Source organism: Tetranychus urticae, chromosome 2 (genome assembly GCF_039701765.1).
Source record: "Tetranychus urticae isolate SD_2017Ah chromosome 2, NJAU_TeUrti_SD_1.0, whole genome shotgun sequence".
NCBI lineage: Eukaryota > Metazoa > Arthropoda > Arachnida > Trombidiformes > Tetranychidae > Tetranychus > Tetranychus urticae.
The window spans coordinates 7,677,010-7,694,982 of NC_142959.1; the positions used below are offsets into that span (position 1 = coordinate 7,677,010).

The following is a 17,973-nucleotide window of genomic DNA, read 5'->3' on the forward strand; positions in this document are numbered from 1 at the left end:
CTTTTGCTCATCTGTTTCGTCTTTTTTTTGTGGCTTGTTTGCCTTGTGATGTGATGCTATTAAGGTAACTACTTACAAGTAGATCAAATAATGGGTCTCCTGTTTATACCTGCAATTGTATTATTGATTAAAAGATGATTACATGTTTGTCAACTCTTCACTCGCCATTTACATTAATAACAATTTGGCAAAAGTTTGTAAAGTCAACCGAAAAGGCAAAACATTTCAATTTTGACATTGAATTATGAGTTGGAAAAAGGTAAGATCAGGAAGAAGAGAACGGGCAAAAAGGTAATCATTCTAATGTACTCTCAGTATTTCAGGATTGAAATGAAATTTAAATTGATTAATATTCAATTGTATGCCTTGATTACTTGATTAATAAATAAATTGCGTTTGTCCAACTGGATAGACTTAACAGCTATTCTGTTAGTGAATCATTGCTCTTTCATTGTTAGTAATTTTTCTTGCTATTGTTTCCTTCAGAATCGTTTCAAGTAAATATTGAAACTCTGTAACATTTCATTTCTTATTGAATTGAGATACAATCAAAATCGGTTGAAGGAAAATTTAAAGACAACAAATTTCTGTTCACGTTGTAACAATTTGTGATCTACTCAGATTACATTGAACTAGAATCTTGTTCGTGTTGCGATCGTGAAATATTTATCATCACATTGAACAGTAATCTTGAGTTTGAATCTGTGACCAGCGATGTACCCAAAGCTTGAAAAGGTAATCCACTAATTAGCTTTCAAGAAAAGGGCAAAATATTCCTTTGGCCTTTTGTATCTGTTGAATAATGCCATATGTAATCACATATACCACAATATTTAAACAATTGCATGATCTTTTTTTGCCATCATTCTCATTCTCATTATATTTTATGATGATGATAGTCAGGATGTTGTTAAGGTAAAGGAAGAAGATAGAGAAAGAAAAAAAAGTTTCCTTTTCTTTTATCATCTTGTTGTTATTTTTCTCGCTCTAAGAGCCATCGATCCGTCTATTGTATTCAGTTTCATTGTACCATAGCCAATTCAATAGATATACATACGAGTCTAGATACATTAGACGTGTACACAAGAGACTGGCTGTCTAAGGATCAAGAGTCAACCTGGATCAGTGAGTGTTACTGCACCAGCCACTTGTTATCCATTGCCTAAGCCTCGAAACAAAACAACTTCAACTTGTACGATTTACTGAATGCAAACAGGAAGACTTCATCAGCTCAACTCTCTTGATGAGCCTCAAAAATAATGATAATACAAAAAAATGTATCTGATAGTTTTTCATTCATCAGCTAATTCATTCAATTTTGTTTCTCTTTCATCATCACAACGTTCCTATTTAGATATATTGTAATGTCTAGATGAAAAAAAAGTCAGGTAATGATGATGGAGTAAGTTACGGAAGTTTATCAAGTGAAAAACAAAATTATCATATTTCACTGGATTTTACCTCCCACCAAGGATCAAATAAAAGTTGATAATAAAAAGGATAAAGTCGCTATGTTTATGCATCAATTGTTTCCTAAATTAACTACAATCAAGAAACCATGAAGGTGATATACCTTTTGACATTGATATTGAACTTTTATCCTTTTTTTAGAAGCCAAAAGATAATGAGCCAAATGAAAGGAAAGAGATGATCATCATTTTCATCTTTCATAGTGAACCTTAAAATAAAAACAATCATCAACGGACATTACCTTTCAATTATAAGTGTTGTATAATGAACGCAACTCTATTCATTATTAATTAAATACAATTAACTTACCGGAAACATTTAAATGCTCGGACAGCCTTTTGTCTTTCAACAATAAACCATCTAATTAATAAACATCCTTCATTTATTGTTCACCATTACATTCAATGGACGTTAAGGTTTGACTATTTTTAATGGTTAAAAAAGGTTAAGCAAAGGATTTGGTTAAAAATGGTCAACAATTGGAAACTGAATTTATGTTGCATTTGATTAACACTTTAAGTGCTTATTGAGATTTATTTTTAAATATTAACTAAATTAAACTGATTAACCAATGATTGATGAAGTACCACAGCTGTCAACAGTTAAAAACCTTACGGCGTTCAAACTGTATAACATTGATTCATTGGTTGCTTCAATTAATTTAAACAAAATAATCTCATTTTCTTTTGGTCATCAAATTGAAAGTGAGATGGACAAATTAATGATTAATTAACATGCTAATGATCATTAATTTAAACCTTTTTTTTGTTTTCATTCTTTCTTTGTAAATATACGCTATTTCAGGGTAAACAAGTTGATGGTTAAAGTGTTGAAGCCTTGACAATTTGCCTGTGATACTTAAATCAACAGACAGTTGTTAGCCTTGATTAACAATTGTTAAATGTGTATTATGTGTAAATTGGAAGGTATAAGATGAATTAAATTGTCGTAGGAATGATTGTTGTTTTTTTGAGCAGTGGAAGTAAACTGTCAAGAGGAAAGACTCAGGTGAAAATGATTGACTTGCAATGAAAGTTGTTGGAGAGCAAAAATTGTGAAAAGAAACTGTGAATCAAGCGAATTGGACTGTTTTTGTTGATAAATCATAAAGCAACGGAAAGCAATCAGTTTAACTAATTATGAAGGTAAAAGTGAGCCTTTGATGGCTCGTGGAGAGATTTAGAGGAAGAAGAAAAAAAGGAGAAAAAAAACAGTCAAAGGAATCACAGGTAACATGGTGATGATTCACAATTAATTGAAGAGATGGAGAAGTGAAGGAGGGTTTGATTGTTGTTTATCAAAAGGAACCAAAAATTGTTGATGATGATAATGATAAGGATGAAGAGAGAGTAAGAGAAAGAAGGAAAGACAACAAAAGGTAAATGAATAGGATTACTTAGCTACTAGGTAATAGAAAGTGGAAAGGAAAGGAACAAATAAAGAAAAGAAATGAAAAGACAGAAAGGAGAGAAGGAAAAGAAAGATTTATCATAATATGCTTGGTATATCATGGATAGAAAATTTTTTGCTACTTTTCTGTATTTTATTTATTGGTGATGATGATGCAAGTGATGGTGATGTGAATATACTGAATACCGAGTTGACTGATTCCATGAGACAAATTGTGGCATCGGTTTTTTACCAATAAAGACAGTCAAGTGAATCTGATTCTGGACCGATGAATGATATTGACAAATTTTGGCTTTCCTTTCACTTTTATTTGGTTAACTGGATTGTTTCACTTGTGATTAACAAATTGCATGAGTTGATTGTATCAATATGAGGTAAATTTTGGAATAAAGTACGAAGTCGCTGGATGAATCAATGATTTTAGCAAAACAATTGTAGCTTGTAACAAAAATAACATGCTTTATAAAATTTTGTTTTTTAAGTTTGATTCAATTTAAAAATTGACTTCGCACCATTTCAACTGCTTTATTGACTTGTTTCTGTGTGAATTCTCGTTCCCATTGTGATGAGAAAACTACATTCGCATGTTGAACTCGCTCGTGGCTGGTCATTTGATTAGCTATTCGTTTACGTGCTTCCTCTTCATCCAAGCCATTTCGCTCCTTTAAACGCTTGATTGCTTCTTCTTCAGTAACGATTGATACCCATATTTGATGAAATTGATCTTGCCAGCCTGCTTCCAACATTAAAGCAGCTTCAACGACCACAATATCGTGTTCATCAGAAATTTCACCAATTCTTTGTTCAATTAGCTCCTTGGTTGCTGGCCAAACTATAGAGTTTAATTGAGCCAATTTATCTGCATTAGAGAAGACAATTGTACCCAGCTTTTGTCGATTAATTGATTTATCAGGATTAACAATATCTGAACCAAAAGCTTCAACTATCTTGGAGTAAGCGATAGCGTTGGGGTTGGCATAAGTCGAATGGGCTATTACATCGGCATTCAGAGTTACGATATCGAGATCTGAAAGATGTTGACAGATTGTGGATTTGCCTGAACAAACTCCTCCAACCAGACCAATACGATATGGTCGTCGAGGTAAATGATCTCGCGGAACTGGTTTCCTGAGCAAAGTTCCAAGTTTTCTTATTCGTAGACTTGATGAGCTTATTTTGTCTTCTTCATGGGCACTTTCATGTGCTTCATCTTTGACCAAACCAATGCTCACAATTTCAAGCCTTTTCATTCCTTTTTCTTCTCGAATTGTATTGATCTTTTCGCCTCCCTTTAATGTTTCCTCGCTGACCACAATGCAACTCAATTCTGGATCGACAATTGCTGGTCCAAAAGGATCTGTGATTCCGACAATTTTATATTCAATCGAATCACAGACATCGGTTAAAAATTGACGAACATCATCAATCCGTTCCTCTAATGGTTTGATTAATTCCCACAGAACCTTTTTTTTAATCATATTAACATCAGTAACTCCAATAGTCATTGATTTATTGGTACGTATCAGGGATTCACTAAGTAATACTTTATGGCCATTGTGAAGGTTATCAAATGTTCCACCAAGACAAACATGATCATGCTTGACAATGTGCGTTGAAGATACTGGTGCTGAATCCGTAGCCTCATCTGGACTATTGATTATCTTTATTTCTTTGAATTGGCCAAGATCAACTTTACTTCCCACTAGACTAGGGAAATTTCTGGTTGTGAGAGGAAAACAAACAAAAAAACAATTTTAAAAAATGCTCTTGGTTAAAGTTAGCAAAATTTTTCATTAAACTCAAAGCAATTTACAGCTAGTGCACTCGTTCACTTATCACAATAAGCTTTGAGCTTTATCAAGTGCATTGAAGGCAAATTGAAGGCACTACTTACTTTGTATTAATGTGATCCAAAGGATGGTTACAAAGGAGAATTTGAGGTTGATAGCGAAAACTAGATAATTGTGGCTTGATTATAACTCGGACATCTAAATGAGGGACTCTTGAGCTAGCTGCTCGATAAATACTAGGTACGTAATAATGATTATCATCTGATTGTTTGTTGGAACCAATTTCTTCGCTTGGATTTCGTTCAACTTTGATGTAAAGAACTTGACTTACCAATGACTTTGCCTCATTGAGAAAGTGTCCAATTTTAGTTGGAATCTTATTTAATGGAGAATGAATCAACAGTAACCCACAATTAAACATATCACTAATTTGTTGAAAAAAATAGAAAATAAAATTGAAACAAACAAAACAAAAGAGGAAAACAAATATGAAAATTACATTGATTTGAAGAGTTTATATATCAGCTGTTGCTATCTAAAGACTATCATTTGTGGTAAACAAATGTATTGAGACCTGAAAATATTTAGTCTACTTCCTCAAATAAATATCAAATTGAACACATCAATTGCAAACGAGTTTTGGATGTGACGACCTAAATTCACATTTGAATATTTTAGTAATTTCAACTTTTTTGTCAAACAAAACTCTTAGCCGGATTCGTTCACCTCGAACTGTAACTTACATTGGATCCGCAACATATTTTAATGATTCAAAACATGATTCGAAATGATTTAAACAATGAATTGTTTGCAAAAGCATAATAAGATTGAAAAAATATATAATTGAATGATAAAGTTTACAAGAAAAACTGATGGCTAATAAACAAAAATGATGATTTTGTGACTGGAAGTTAAGTAAGATAACTTAGCACTGCCCAACATTGTGGCAGGACTGATACATATAATTTTGACAAATAAACCATTGAAATGAAAAAGTCGCTGATTTTTAGATTTACATATTTTTTAGCATCAACAACTAAGATTCAGGCTCATCAATATCTGACCATCTTAAAGTCTCTGAGACATCTGACAACGAGTCAACATCGTCATTACAGTCATCTTCTGCTGCAATTTCTTCGTCTTTCTCTCCATCTGATCCGGCTTCATCATTGTTTTCTTTTGAGTCATCTTTTGATCCAGGCATTGATCCTAATGGGTCTAAATCCAAATCTCCTTCCATCTGATCGAGTTCATCATAGTCAGCAGCTTCTGCTTCATCATCCATCTGACTTGAGGGCCTAGACATTGATGCATTAAGTTCACCTCGACCCAATGATTTGTAAAACACAAGAAAAGATCGAATAAATTTTTCAATCTTTTTGCGACGGCTTGCTCGCATATCCTCGACACGAGCTTTCATTCTTGTAATAATTTTCATCATAACTGGACGGAGTTCACCAAAAACATTATCATCGATATCATCCAATGATAAACGTAAGGCAGCTTTGAGAAGATATTCAACTAAAAAGTCTTCATAAAATTTATATATTTGATCTTCACTCGTGACAATGGAAAACATTTTATAAAGCAAGTTACTTAGAAGATTTTTATGTTGATTAGGTTTAACCAAATTCAACATGAAACTCGTAACATTTTTCAAGTCAATTTGACGATATTGAGTGCTATCATCGAGATTCGGTAAGAAATGGAACAGTCGGAGCTCTTCTGGTTCTTTATGAATAGCATTTTTAGCTTCGTAAAGTATTTCCAATGTATCAATGAAGCAGTCAACTAGACAAGTTTGCCCAGTAACAATAATATGATCATCTTCTCGAACATATTTACTCTCAGAGCCAACGTAAATTGGAATAAAAACACCGAGAAACTGCAAAATGTTGGGTTTTGTTTCAGGAAGATACCAAGTTATAATGAATCGAGAGAGTAGTGATGGCGAATAGATAACTCCAAGAATCATCAGTTTAGCAAAACCTTCAATTGCTGACTCTTCAATCCGATCAATTCCACAGTTGAAAAGTCTTTCGGTGAAAATTTCAACAAGGGAATTTATTATATCTTGTTCAGAGTTTTTGTTTAAAGTTTCAAAGGGACGAACACGTTTCTGACTGTTGATAGTCATATCAGCTTCTGATTCTAATTCCTCAGCATCTTCGTCATTATCTTCCATCATTGATTGTTGCAAATCAGCTTGAGTTTCTGCTTCACCAATACTTTCCAGATCAGCACCCGCTCCTTCAATATTAAGATTTGCAATGTCATCTTCGATTAGTCTTGCTGAGGACCTTCGCACATTTGGTGATGTTTCTGGCTTTTTAATTAAAGGTTCTATTCCATGTTTGCAAAGACAATCCAAAAAGCTTTGTAAGGCAATGATTCGAATAGTTTCAGAATCAATGCTGAGAATCTGCATTAAAAGATTACAGTGTTGCTTAAATAATGAATCACTGAGAATGCATGAAAGTCCTAAAGCTTTGACAGCAAGAGCACGAATTCGTTCTTCTTTTTCAATAACACCGGGTATTACAATTGAGTCAATATGATGGAAAATAAGAGTGTGAGCTGAGTCAAATTTGCCATGTTCAAGGGCTCCAACAAAAATTTGTAAACATTTGAGTAGAGTTTCAGGGTGATCATTCAAATTGAAAGGTTGTGACAGGGGAACTTGACTTGGAGGGATCTGTTGTGACATGGGACTTATTCGATGAGCACGCCTAGCTTGTAACCTCTCACGTTCTGATTGTAATTCAATCAATTTCATCTTGATCTTTTGAGTTTCCACATGATCTTTCTCCACTTCTGTCTCTGCTTTCTCTATTTTATCTCTAATCTCTTCTATTTCCATGGTCAATCGTGCATAATCAACATCATAATTGCTTTCGGTATCATTACTTGGCTCAGGAGTTTTCGATTTGGGTATAGCATCCTCGACACTGACTTCTGCGGCTAAATTGTAAACTTTACTAGTACATTCAGCAGTAAACTCGAGCAGGTGGGTTGAATCTTTGAAAATTCGCCTTGCGATAAACTTCATGATTGGTGAAATGCTATCTTCGAATACAATATGAAGATTAGGTGAAAAGATAATGGTGTGAATCATTTCTAATAGATAGTTTTGCTGAGCTTCATCGCAAACGTCGAACAAAAGAAGAATGGAAACCAATTGTTTGTACACGAACTCTTTACCATCGATTTCTTCAGAAGATGTAGATTCAGGTAAAGAATCGACAGTTTCAACGAATCTAGAATGAAGAGATGAAAAAATGGGATAAGTTGATAAATTGGTAACTTACGATTAGAGTTGATTTAAAGCAACTTACTTTCTTAAATATTGACACATATGAGGTAATTCAGGTAACAAGTAATCAGCAATTTGAGAGTCATCTTTAAGTTGATTCGAGCTTTCTCCCATTGCTTGGTTTGCCCATTCTTCGGCTAAAGTCTCGGCTTCCGTAAACTTCTCATTGTTAGGTAATGATGTATTTGCCGCTGGGTTGCCTGATGTCGTAACAAATCTTTTATCCGCCAATTTGATAAATTTATCTTCATTAGATTTAATAAAGGTATTTAGGCATTGCCAGATCAAGACCTTTTCTGGAGTCAAATGTTCTTCTATCAACAATTTGTCATGATCAAGATAGGATTGTCGAAAATGATGAACCAGAGAGTGAAATTTCGTTCCAAATTGATCACAAGCTGTTTCCATCAACTGATTTGCATATATGTAGAGGATTTTCTTTGAAATTTTCAAATCTGCTAGCACATCGATTTCAACCAAAAGTCGAATAACATCATCGTCACAATGCTTGAGCCATGCTGCAAGCAGCCTTTCTTCAACAGTTTTTCGCACATTAGGATGTCTATCGTTGAGTCCTTCCTTGAGTACTAAATTTCTCTGTGCAACTGAAAGCATCTTCAAAGGTACATGTTCAGCAAGTTTAATGTATGCTTGCTTTCTAATGACTGCTTTAACATCTCGAACTTTTTTAATGATGAAATGTAAAGTTTCAGAAGATGCTTCAATGGACATGAGAACTGCTAATCTAACTTGGAAAGCAGGGTCTTTAGTAAGATGGAAACGATAGGCTGTCAAAACTGGATCATCAGGCCTGCTTGTATCTTGAAACCTTCTCAATGTATAGGCCGCAAGAGCGCGAACAAGAAAATTTCTGTCAGCCAAGCGATCCAACAATGCAAGTTGAAGTGAATTATAAATATCTCGACGGATGTCATTAACTCCATGAAGAAGCCTTAAAATAAGGCTACATGAGTTTTGACGGACAGCGGTGTTGACAGAGGCAAGCTCTTTGATCAGGAGCTCAGATAGAATATAATCAATTACACAATCCTTTCCACTTGATGCTTCTGTGAAAATTTCTTCACCAAACATAGATTCACCTAATTCGTCAACAGTTTCATCGACTTTAAGAAAAACAAAAAGTTACAAATTGAAAAAAATATCATTATGAAAATCTTGTAAAAAAAAATGATAATGTCTTTTAGTTTTTGGAGGTAAATAGACCTACCTTTTAGATCAACTCCTTTTTTCTCATTGTCCAATGTGTTGATCAACTTAGGAATAAACTGAATACAATGTTTAGTGAAAGGACTTTTTGGATCATTACGAAGGAAAATCCTGATAAAATGGCTGAGCTTGGAACAGAAATCTTTATGGCTGATTTCATGGTAAATTACCCGGAATTTACTTATGCATTCCTCATGAAAGCGAAGATGCTGACATTTTTGAAATATATCGGCCATGATGTCAATATCAACTGATTTACCATTATCATCTTCATTGGGGGCATGTTTCTCCTTAAGAATTTTTCTGGCTGCTTTTGATCGACCTCTGGTACTTTTTCCCGCTCGTTTGGCTGTACTGCTAGCAATGGATGATGAGGAAGATGTTGATGATGTAGCGGATGGAGCGGGTGGAGCAGAAGAAGCACTAGGATTTTTATCACGTTTTCTTAATTTCATACTGTAATTAATGAAATTGACGAGAAAAAATTAGAAATAGAAAGAAAAAAACTCGAAACAAAAACTGATGATGAAATCAGATCATAAGTTCAGCTGTAAAACAACTGTTTTTGTTCAATTTGATTTGACAAGAATAACAACAAAATTCACCGTCAGATGGAGGTAGTTAGATAGTCATTGTGGAGCATCATAAAAGATGGCGCTCCATTGAACTGATTAGAAGATTGCATCAGTGTTTAGAGCTAAATTGATAATAATTATCATCAAATTATCCTATTGAGTAGTTTCACGCTGACCAAACTAGCTTTTTCTTCGCATTTATTCTCACTCAACTTTTGATTAAGCTTAAAATCATCAACAGTTTTCCTTTCTAATTTACACAGTCCAGTTAAGTTTTTTTATAGTGAAATTAATTTAACAAATTAAAGTTTGGAAAAAAGCTCAATTTTCTTTCTTCGAATTTTGGTGTTTTAATTGTTTCAACTAACTCATATCGACATGAAGGAATACGAGAAAATGGAAGAGGATGTTCGTAGTGATACCTTAATCAAAACCAAGCCAGAAATCCAAATTGTTAAACCTTTGCATCATTCTGCGACTAAATTAATTATACCTCCATCTGACTGCGAGATGACGCTTCATGATAGATTTACCAAGCTTCTTTGTAAGCTGCAAAAGAAGGAAATTGACCCTGGATATCGAGAGATAAACATTCCGAACACTCTGATTGGAAGATTGGATCGTATAAGATTTGCTGCTCGACTGGCTGCTGCACCTTACGTGAGACCAAGTAACACTGTCTTCAGAACACGCTCTGAGTATATTGCTGAAAAAGCATCTCTTGATAAAGATCTGGATGAGTATTTTCGTTATTATGATGGAAAGATGTTTTCTAAAAATCCACATGCTCATCCTGATAACTATCCTGATAACTATCGTGAAAACTACCGTGAAAAATATCGTGAAAAATATCGTGAAAGTTATGACCGTGAAGATTTAGACGACGATTTGGAAAATTACAGGAGACAAGATCCTCGGTTACAAGATAAAAATGAAGTTGAATCTGTGGCTACTCTCGATGGTGGAGATAATAGAGATAGAGATTTCGATGAGGACATTTCTGATAATTAAGACAACTGTTTATTTAAAGATAGGCCATATTTTTCGCTTTCTTCTCTTTTCAAACAAAACCGTTAAAGAAACCAAATCTACATCTTTTTCCTTAGATAACTACTATTTGCATTTAATAACTATTTCTCCTAAACTAATGTTTTTTTTCAACAGCTTTCAATTTCATAAGTAAACACGCAAATTAAGGTGAAGAATATTTTGTAAATAAATGAGTTTCAAGTAATCAAGCATGAAAAATTTTATTGAATCGTCTTACAATTCTTGAATTGTTTGGAGTTGCTTTGCTCTGTTTAGGTTCAGGAGGATACCAGTCGATAACTAGATGACCACCCCATCGGTTTCGCAGTGGAAGAAGCTTTCGACGAGCTAAAGCAGCACTTCGATGTTCATCGAATTCAATGATAACTTTGTAATTGGCATCACTCAGGAGTTCCTTTTTGACAGCAACTAAACAAGAGTCATCAATATCGTTTCCATATAAAAGGTCCAAAACATCATGCAAGCTTATCTTAACAGGAATTGGATGCATTGAAAGTGCATTCCTGTCGAATGACCTGACAACACCAAGTTTTACTTTACGAATTCCTTCCTTTGTAATTTCCTCAACCTCGTAATTGTTTAACTCTTGGACAGCTCTTTCAGCCATTGATGGAGAAGTGTACTTCAAAAAAGCGAATCCTCTATTGGTGGTGGAAAAGTTGAGCATCATTCGAAGCATGTAAACCTTACCCATTCGTTCAAAAATTGGTAAAATGTCCAATTCACTAAAACTGCGAGGAATCCTAGCAATGAACACTTCTGAGCCTCGAGGTGGTTCACCCGACATCCAATTTGGTGGTGGTCCAAAACGCCTTTGACCATTAGCAAGGATTATATTATAACCTGTTCGCTCCATTAATTCATAAAGTCTTTGATTCAAGTTATTGTCATCGGTTAAATTAGGTTTCGCGTCCATTGTTTGTTAAAATTAGTCACTTGTTAAAAATGGTGATGATTTGGTTAAAAAAATGCAAAATGCAGAATGCAAAAGAAAACAAGAGAATACTCTTCAAGCAAAAGTTGTTCGCAATGAGTAGCTTCTTGACTTGTTGATTTATTTTGTAAGACAAAAACATGAGCAAACGATCCAACCGTTTTCACACCTTCAAGCTCAGTCGACCCTTAGACTCCCTCAACCCTTAGCTCCCTTTCAGCAAATTAATTGAAACAATAGGTGGCGTCAAATCAAGTGAACAAAGTCAACTAATGGAAGCAACAAAGAACAAAGAAGTTACCAATCTTTTAAGCTACTTTAGAGTTAAGATTTAAAAAGATTAATATTTATGCTAATCTAATTAGCACTTTGCTCAAAAAATTAGCTCTTAAACATATTCATTCTAGTCTTGAATATCGACTGTGAAAGTATGGAATCGTCAAAATCAAAGCGCAAGAAAATACAAGAAATGCCAATGATTGAGGTTAAATGCTTAATCATCAAGTTTATATTTATGCTTTTATTAATTTGTATAAATACATTGATTCAGTTTCAAGCCTAATGTGTTGATAGTTAAAATCAAAAATTGAAATTTGAAAATCAAATTAACAATATACGTTTAGCCCTTGGATTGTTTACTTAAACTTTACAAATCTTATACTTAAAGGATAATGATTGGTGAAATTAAACCTAACCGACTAGAAGTTATGGAGATTATGCACTTAGGCAGGTTTAATGGCGCCTCTGAAATTTGAATTCCGATTTATTCAGAGGTTGAAGCAAAGAGCAATACAGTAAGAGTAAGAAAAGAGTAAGCTTAATAGAGTTATCTCTTTGTGTTAATCAGCTTTCAAGACGCCGCCAAATCTCGCTGGGAAAAGGCAGTTTGTCAGTACTGCCATCTATTGAATCGGTCATTTATTTGTTTTTGCAAAATTTCAACTCATATGTTATATTGTTATTTCAAATTATTTGTTTAAATTTAATTTTCATTTGTTTAATTCATCATATCTAAGTGAAGGAGTTGGAATTATTTATAAGTTTTGAATAGTATAAATTAAAAATAATTCAAAAATGTTCAGACGTAACCCTACACGATTAGAAATGAGAATGGATGATGTCAATGAATTTGAAAAATGGGAAAAAGATCTGGATGAGAAAAGTAAAGCTGCTTCTTGTGTTACTATTGACCCTTCAACGACCAAAAGTTCAACTTTAACAGCAGCAGAAAGAATTGGTTACCGTCCTAATCAACGCACTTGAGAAAGTTCACTGTTTTTAATGTCATTTCCTAGATTTGGTCGATTCACCAGGCAACCTGATTGTACTAACAGTATTTGGACTAGTCTGCTTACTGGAATCAAATGCTACAGCATCAGCGTGTTCATCATGCTTTAACCATGGATGTCCCATTATGCCTAACATTGTAATTCGTTTCCTTGGGTTTGGCTCCAACATGTGGCGAACCAAATCTTTCACTTCATTGCTCAATTTATTTTTTTGCCTTCTCACAAATTTCCATTTTCGATGTAACTGATTTGATATCATTAGTTCTTTATCTTCTGGATTAAAAGGATAAGCTTTATTCACCATTGCATATAAACAAACGCCCAAAGCCCATATATCAGCAATCATTGGATCATAGAGTCTTGTACCGTCTGACCTCTTCTTCAATATCTCTGGAGCCATGTAAGGTTCGGTACCACAACATGATGTACAGTACAATACACCTTTAGTTGGACGATAACTTATTCGACTTAATCCAAAATCAGTAACCTTGGCCTTTTTTTCATTATCAAGGAGTATATTACCCAATTTCAAATCACGATGGGATATGTTGAGGCGATGTAAATGATGCATAGCAGAAGCAATCTCACGGAACCACCGACGAGCTCTTTTCTCCTTTACCGGTCCTTTTTTCCTAACATACTCTGATAATGTTCCAGATGCTGCAAATTCCATGAAAATATAAACTTTATCATCTATCACAAAATGCTCAAATAATTTAACAATATTTGGATGTTCAACTTTTTCCAATACAAATAATTCATTTTTAAGATCAGTTAACCTTTCTTTACGTTTACGTTTAACTTCAATTACTTTACAAGCGACAACAAAGTCGTCTGTAAGTCTAATTGTTTTGAAAACTGTGGCAAAAGCTCCAGCTCCAATTTTATCCTTTAGTCTGTAACCCCGACGAGCAATTATACTATCTGGTTTTTCACCATCCTTTGTTTGGTAAATATCAGTTTGTAGATTTATTGGAATCTTACTAGAATCTTTATCATCAGTTTCTTTCATGTAACATATATTTTACTGGGACAATAATCTCGGATCAATCAATGTAAAGGAATGTAATAATCAACACAAGACCATGGTAATATCTCATAATAGTGCATCTGAGTCAATTAATGTAAAGTTGAGCGTCTTTGCAAAGGATAATTTAAACAACAATAAGGAACAAAAATTGCTTACTCAATCACAGTATATTTAAGAATACGAGAAAAGTTTCAGGATTAATTTCTGCCGGACTATTTAAAATGAGTGACATAGATTCAAGTGGTTCTGGCTCATTTGAGTTAAGTGAGATGGATGTTATAGATCTTGGCGAATTTTCCTGGAACCAGCGACTACGTCCAAAGCCTAAACTACATGGTAAATATTTACTTGGTGACATTTTGGGTCAAGGAACATTTGCCAAAGTCTATGAAGTGTTAGATTTAGTCACATTGGAGCGACAAGCAGTTAAAATATATGATTTACAAAAGATTGATCGTAAATTCAACCGTGATGAAATGATCGCAATGGTTAATCAAGAGATTAATTTATTAACGGGTTGTAACCATCCAAATGTGATCAAATTGATAGATGTACATCGCCGTAGAAAAAATCATGAGGAATTGGCAAAAAAGGAAAAAGAAGCAGTTAATCAAAAATCAGCAAAGGAAAATGAATCAAGCAATCAACAACAAAGTGAAACTAGAAGAAGATTAAAAAAGAGTAAAATTTGGGTCTATATGGAGTATTGTATGGCCTCAGTGGCCGAATTAATGCAACTTGCTAATCCAAGTCAAGTTAAAAAGTTGCCTCGGAAACAAGCTCGTCGTTATTTTACTGGTTTGTTGAGCGGTTTAGATTATCTCCATTCCAAGGGAATCTTTCATAAAGACATAAAACCAGACAATATGTTGATTAATGTTTTCGATACAATTAAGTTGACGGATCTAAGTGTTAGCTATGTTGTTGATATATTTACTCAATCGGATATCTGCTTCAATACATATGGAACTATTGCCTATCAATCTCCAGAAGTGATCAATTCAACTGATGCTGGTTTCTCTGCCTCTGCTTTAGATATCTGGTCAGCCGGAGTTACTCTCTATGTCATGGTAACTGGAAAATTGCCTTTCTCATCAAAATCAGGTTTCATCGCTATGACTGAATCCATTTTAGCAGATAACCCACAAGCTGATGATATACTAAAAATCGATCCATGCTTATCTAATTTGATTCATTCTATGTTGGATAAAGATCCAGTTCGGCGAATTAAATTGTATCAAGTACTAAATCATCCTTGGTTTCTTATTAATTTAATGGGAGATAGTCCTAAGATTAATATTCCTCCCAGATATGCTAATGGAGACCAATATCGAAGCTTAACAATCACATCTCATCTTCATGAACTACATTACCCTCTGCCAAATGATCAAAACATTGTGCGAGTGTCAGAATCTTCAGCTGAAGAATTCAATGCTAAAAGAAAAATACCAATTGTCAGATCTAATCGTTCACCAACACGCCATCGTAAAAATAAAAGACGCCCGAGCTTTATTGAGAAAGTAACCTCTGGTCAAATCGGGCGCCTTCTTGGAGCAATAGGATTAAAAGCTGATTCTTTTAATGTTTGTGATTTAGCTACTAGAATCAAGTCGAAGGTTGATTCAAGCACAAATGACTCTGATTTATCAACCAATCAATCAGAAAGTGAAGAGCGATAGAACGCTAATCATTAAACTGTAAAACTGATCGCAAATACATCGTTCTAATTGACAAACAAACATGTTACAGATGAGAAAATTTCCTGAAGTGTTGAATGTTAGATTAAGATTAGAAAGTGTCAAGTTTTTGATCTATTTTCAACTGGAATGGCCCTTCAATTGAAATTTATCCAAGCTTTTATCCTAAAATTCTTAAATTAAATTTCAATCCGCTTCTACAACTTTAAGCTAGCCTTAAATGTAAATCATGGCTTCAAAAAATGTACATTTGTAATTTAACTTTGCAACAATTGTTTTTTATTAATATTTTTGTGATAAAGCAACATAATAAAATTTCGTGATAATCATTTGTAACAAAAATAATGAAATTCACTTTTTGACCTTATTAATTTTCATGATTCTTGAAGTGATTATGGATGCAAAAACAACAAACATGCCCAAGAGAGAAAGCATGGATATGGAATGGTGGTAGAGGTTCATTGATAAAAGGATGGCAAATATCTGCCTGAGTGTCATTATCATAGCAAAAATGAGAGCACCGAAATGAGAAATTGTAAAGAATACAAAAAACTGTCCAATTGTAGAGGAAATGGATAAAAAAATGCAGTCAAGCAGTAATCGATTGGAGCTAGTGACTGTGATCAAAGCTGGAATCAAATTCCCTTGTTGAGTGAGTGAGGTTAGAGTTAAAATTACGGAGCAGAGATTGACTGCCGCCATCATTTGCCAACTTGAAATGCGATATTTGTGATAAATGCTTTCTTCCCAATTTGAGGTAAAAGAGTCAAAAATAAGATAACAGGCCAAAACAATTAGTCCATTAAACAGCTTTGATGTACTATTCATAGATCCTTGCGTTATTGCAGATTCATTTTTATGATCATTATTGTGGTTTCCATGAAGGAATAAAATCATTCCGAATGATATACTGATTGAAGTAATGTATTCAAAAGTTTCATATTTCTTGTTTGAAACCAACTTTGACATCAACATGACTGAAGGTATTTTACAAGCCTTCGATAAAACCTAAAAATAAGAAAGATAGAAAAGACAATGTTTGAGAAAGGATCAGCAGATCAGTGAATTATCAAATGAAATTACTTGAGTGGGAAAATTGACAAATTTCAGCGCTTCATACTGGCACCAACTGCTTAAAATATTTGATAACGAGCAATAGAAAAATTCATGGAAAGGTGCGATTACAAGTCTTTTGGGCGTTCCACTTTGATTAGGCAGTTTCCTTGCTTGAGTTATAGTGAAAACGACTAGTGCAATTAAGAAGGCAAAAATGCGATTTATGAGTACCAAAAATTGAGAGTCGTGAAATTTGATTTTATCAAGTTTCACTGTTAGTGACTCTGAAAAGGAAATAAAGAAATACGAAGAGAAAAGATAGATTAATATTAATATTTTGAGCCATCAGAGTATCAACGACGATTTGTCCTTCAGTTAACAATAGAATTGATTGATGGTTATGTTGATTGACATACCCTGTTTAATAATAAATTGTGTACGATTAGTTGAAATTAAATACTCGGTTGTCATTATCTTCTCCTGGAAAACACCCCAAATCAGGTAAGAACAGTGTAAACCAAGGAAACAAGTGATAAACAAGACCAACTTCTTTCTGTTGGAATTCTTAGCATCTTGTTCTTTTGTGTCTTCATCAGTTTCTTTCTTCACATCAATTAATTGCTTTGATTGTTCAACATCATAGACACCATTTGTGTTGACATCTCTACCATAAACAATGATCCGTACAATTTTCAAGTTGGAAACTGCAATGAGTAAAAAAAATTAGTGTTACAAAAGGTTAGTATGATTCAAGTTTCTCTCCTGTCAATGATGCAGAACTTAGTAATTAGCAATTAATAATGTACAAAATCCAATGTACACCGATTATAATGCATTGAAAACAATAAAAGCCGGATTAAAACAATAAAAAGCAATAAATCAAGACTTACATGTTGGTATACAGTGTTTGTGTTTAACCATATAAACCATGATTCCAATTGGAAGTAAAACTGTTGAATATCCATACAGATTCCAGAGTAATTCGACAAACCAGTCAAAATTTTCTCCATCTCCCATAATTAAAGCTAATTCCTATGATAAGCAATTTTGATTTTACAATTAACGAGTTTCATTTATAGAGCAAATCTTCACTTTTTGGTTCCACTTGTTTTCAAGTAAACATATGTTTTGA

General features: G+C 33.9%; 7 protein-coding genes across 7 annotated transcripts; 2 read left to right on the top strand and 5 right to left on the bottom strand.

Moving 5' to 3' along the window:
* Window positions 1–3,166: 3,166 nt before the first annotated feature.
* Window positions 3,167–5,180, bottom strand: Ppat-Dpck (Bifunctional Phosphopantetheine adenylyltransferase - Dephospho-CoA kinase). The gene is made up of 2 exons (XM_015933870.3): window positions 4,775–5,180; window positions 3,167–4,599 (listed from the first exon to the last, which is right to left on the bottom strand). The coding sequence occupies exons 1-2, from the start codon at window positions 5,089–5,091 to the stop codon at window positions 3,369–3,371; spliced, it is 1,548 nt and encodes a 515-aa protein (XP_015789356.1). The 5' UTR covers window positions 5,092–5,180; the 3' UTR covers window positions 3,167–3,368.
* A 312-nt stretch (window positions 5,181–5,492) lies between these two features.
* On the bottom strand, window positions 5,493–9,762 carry Cap-G (Chromosome associated protein G). The gene is made up of 3 exons (XM_015933691.3): window positions 9,212–9,762; window positions 8,006–9,107; window positions 5,493–7,927 (listed from the first exon to the last, which is right to left on the bottom strand). The coding sequence occupies exons 1-3, from the start codon at window positions 9,663–9,665 to the stop codon at window positions 5,707–5,709; spliced, it is 3,777 nt and encodes a 1,258-aa protein (XP_015789177.1). The 5' UTR covers window positions 9,666–9,762; the 3' UTR covers window positions 5,493–5,706.
* A 401-nt stretch (window positions 9,763–10,163) lies between these two features.
* Window positions 10,164–11,019, top strand: LOC149093792 (uncharacterized). The gene has a single exon (XM_089267884.1). The coding sequence runs from the start codon at window positions 10,164–10,166 to the stop codon at window positions 10,794–10,796; it is 633 nt and encodes a 210-aa protein (XP_089124010.1). The 3' UTR covers window positions 10,797–11,019.
* LOC107366129 (RNA-binding protein 47) lies at window positions 11,017–11,953 on the bottom strand. Its single transcript, XM_015933696.3, has one exon. The coding sequence runs from the start codon at window positions 11,749–11,751 to the stop codon at window positions 11,020–11,022; it is 732 nt and encodes a 243-aa protein (XP_015789182.1). The 5' UTR covers window positions 11,752–11,953; the 3' UTR covers window positions 11,017–11,019.
* A 732-nt stretch (window positions 11,954–12,685) lies between these two features.
* Window positions 12,686–14,070, bottom strand: LOC107366128 (testis-specific serine/threonine-protein kinase 2-like). Its single transcript, XM_015933695.3, has one exon. It carries the CDS (start codon window positions 14,068–14,070, stop codon window positions 13,054–13,056), a length of 1,017 nt encoding a protein of 338 aa, XP_015789181.1. The 3' UTR covers window positions 12,686–13,053.
* LOC107366125 (serine/threonine-protein kinase stk11-like) lies at window positions 12,739–16,127 on the top strand. The gene has a single exon (XM_015933693.3). It carries the CDS (start codon window positions 14,310–14,312, stop codon window positions 15,765–15,767), a length of 1,458 nt encoding a protein of 485 aa, XP_015789179.1. The 5' UTR covers window positions 12,739–14,309; the 3' UTR covers window positions 15,768–16,127.
* sll (adenosine 3'-phospho 5'-phosphosulfate transporter 1) lies at window positions 16,042–17,962 on the bottom strand. The gene is made up of 4 exons (XM_015933694.2): window positions 17,732–17,962; window positions 17,258–17,545; window positions 16,869–17,125; window positions 16,042–16,793 (listed from the first exon to the last, which is right to left on the bottom strand). Exons 1-4 carry the CDS (start codon window positions 17,856–17,858, stop codon window positions 16,137–16,139), a joined length of 1,329 nt encoding a protein of 442 aa, XP_015789180.1. The 5' UTR covers window positions 17,859–17,962; the 3' UTR covers window positions 16,042–16,136.
* Window positions 17,963–17,973: the final 11 nt, after the last annotated feature.

Excerpts from the sequence above, each read along its gene's own strand:
- Ppat-Dpck (XM_015933870.3), bottom strand. The coding sequence starts at position 5,091 with ATGTTTAATTGTGGGTTACTGTTGATTCATTCTCCATTAAATAAGATT. Across the intron at positions 4,600-4,774 it reads TTGGATCACATTAATACAAA|AAATTTCCCTAGTCTAGTGG; the intron begins GTAAGTAGTGCC and ends TCTCACAACCAG.
- Cap-G (XM_015933691.3), bottom strand. The coding sequence starts at position 9,665 with ATGAAATTAAGAAAACGTGATAAAAATCCTAGTGCTTCTTCTGCTCCA. Across the intron at positions 9,108-9,211 it reads AAAAGGAGTTGATCTAAAAG|TCGATGAAACTGTTGACGAA; the intron begins GTAGGTCTATTT and ends TTTTTCTTAAAG. Across the intron at positions 7,928-8,005 it reads ATGTGTCAATATTTAAGAAA|ATTCGTTGAAACTGTCGATT; the intron begins GTAAGTTGCTTT and ends TCTTCATTCTAG.
- LOC149093792 (XM_089267884.1), top strand. The coding sequence starts at position 10,164 with ATGAAGGAATACGAGAAAATGGAAGAGGATGTTCGTAGTGATACCTTA.
- LOC107366129 (XM_015933696.3), bottom strand. The coding sequence starts at position 11,751 with ATGGACGCGAAACCTAATTTAACCGATGACAATAACTTGAATCAAAGA.
- LOC107366128 (XM_015933695.3), bottom strand. The coding sequence starts at position 14,070 with ATGAAAGAAACTGATGATAAAGATTCTAGTAAGATTCCAATAAATCTA.
- LOC107366125 (XM_015933693.3), top strand. The coding sequence starts at position 14,310 with ATGAGTGACATAGATTCAAGTGGTTCTGGCTCATTTGAGTTAAGTGAG.
- sll (XM_015933694.2), bottom strand. The coding sequence starts at position 17,858 with ATGGGAGATGGAGAAAATTTTGACTGGTTTGTCGAATTACTCTGGAAT. Across the intron at positions 17,546-17,731 it reads CAAACACTGTATACCAACAT|TTTCCAACTTGAAAATTGTA; the intron begins GTAAGTCTTGAT and ends TACTCATTGCAG. Across the intron at positions 17,126-17,257 it reads ACAATTTATTATTAAACAGG|AGTCACTAACAGTGAAACTT; the intron begins GTATGTCAATCA and ends TTTCCTTTTCAG.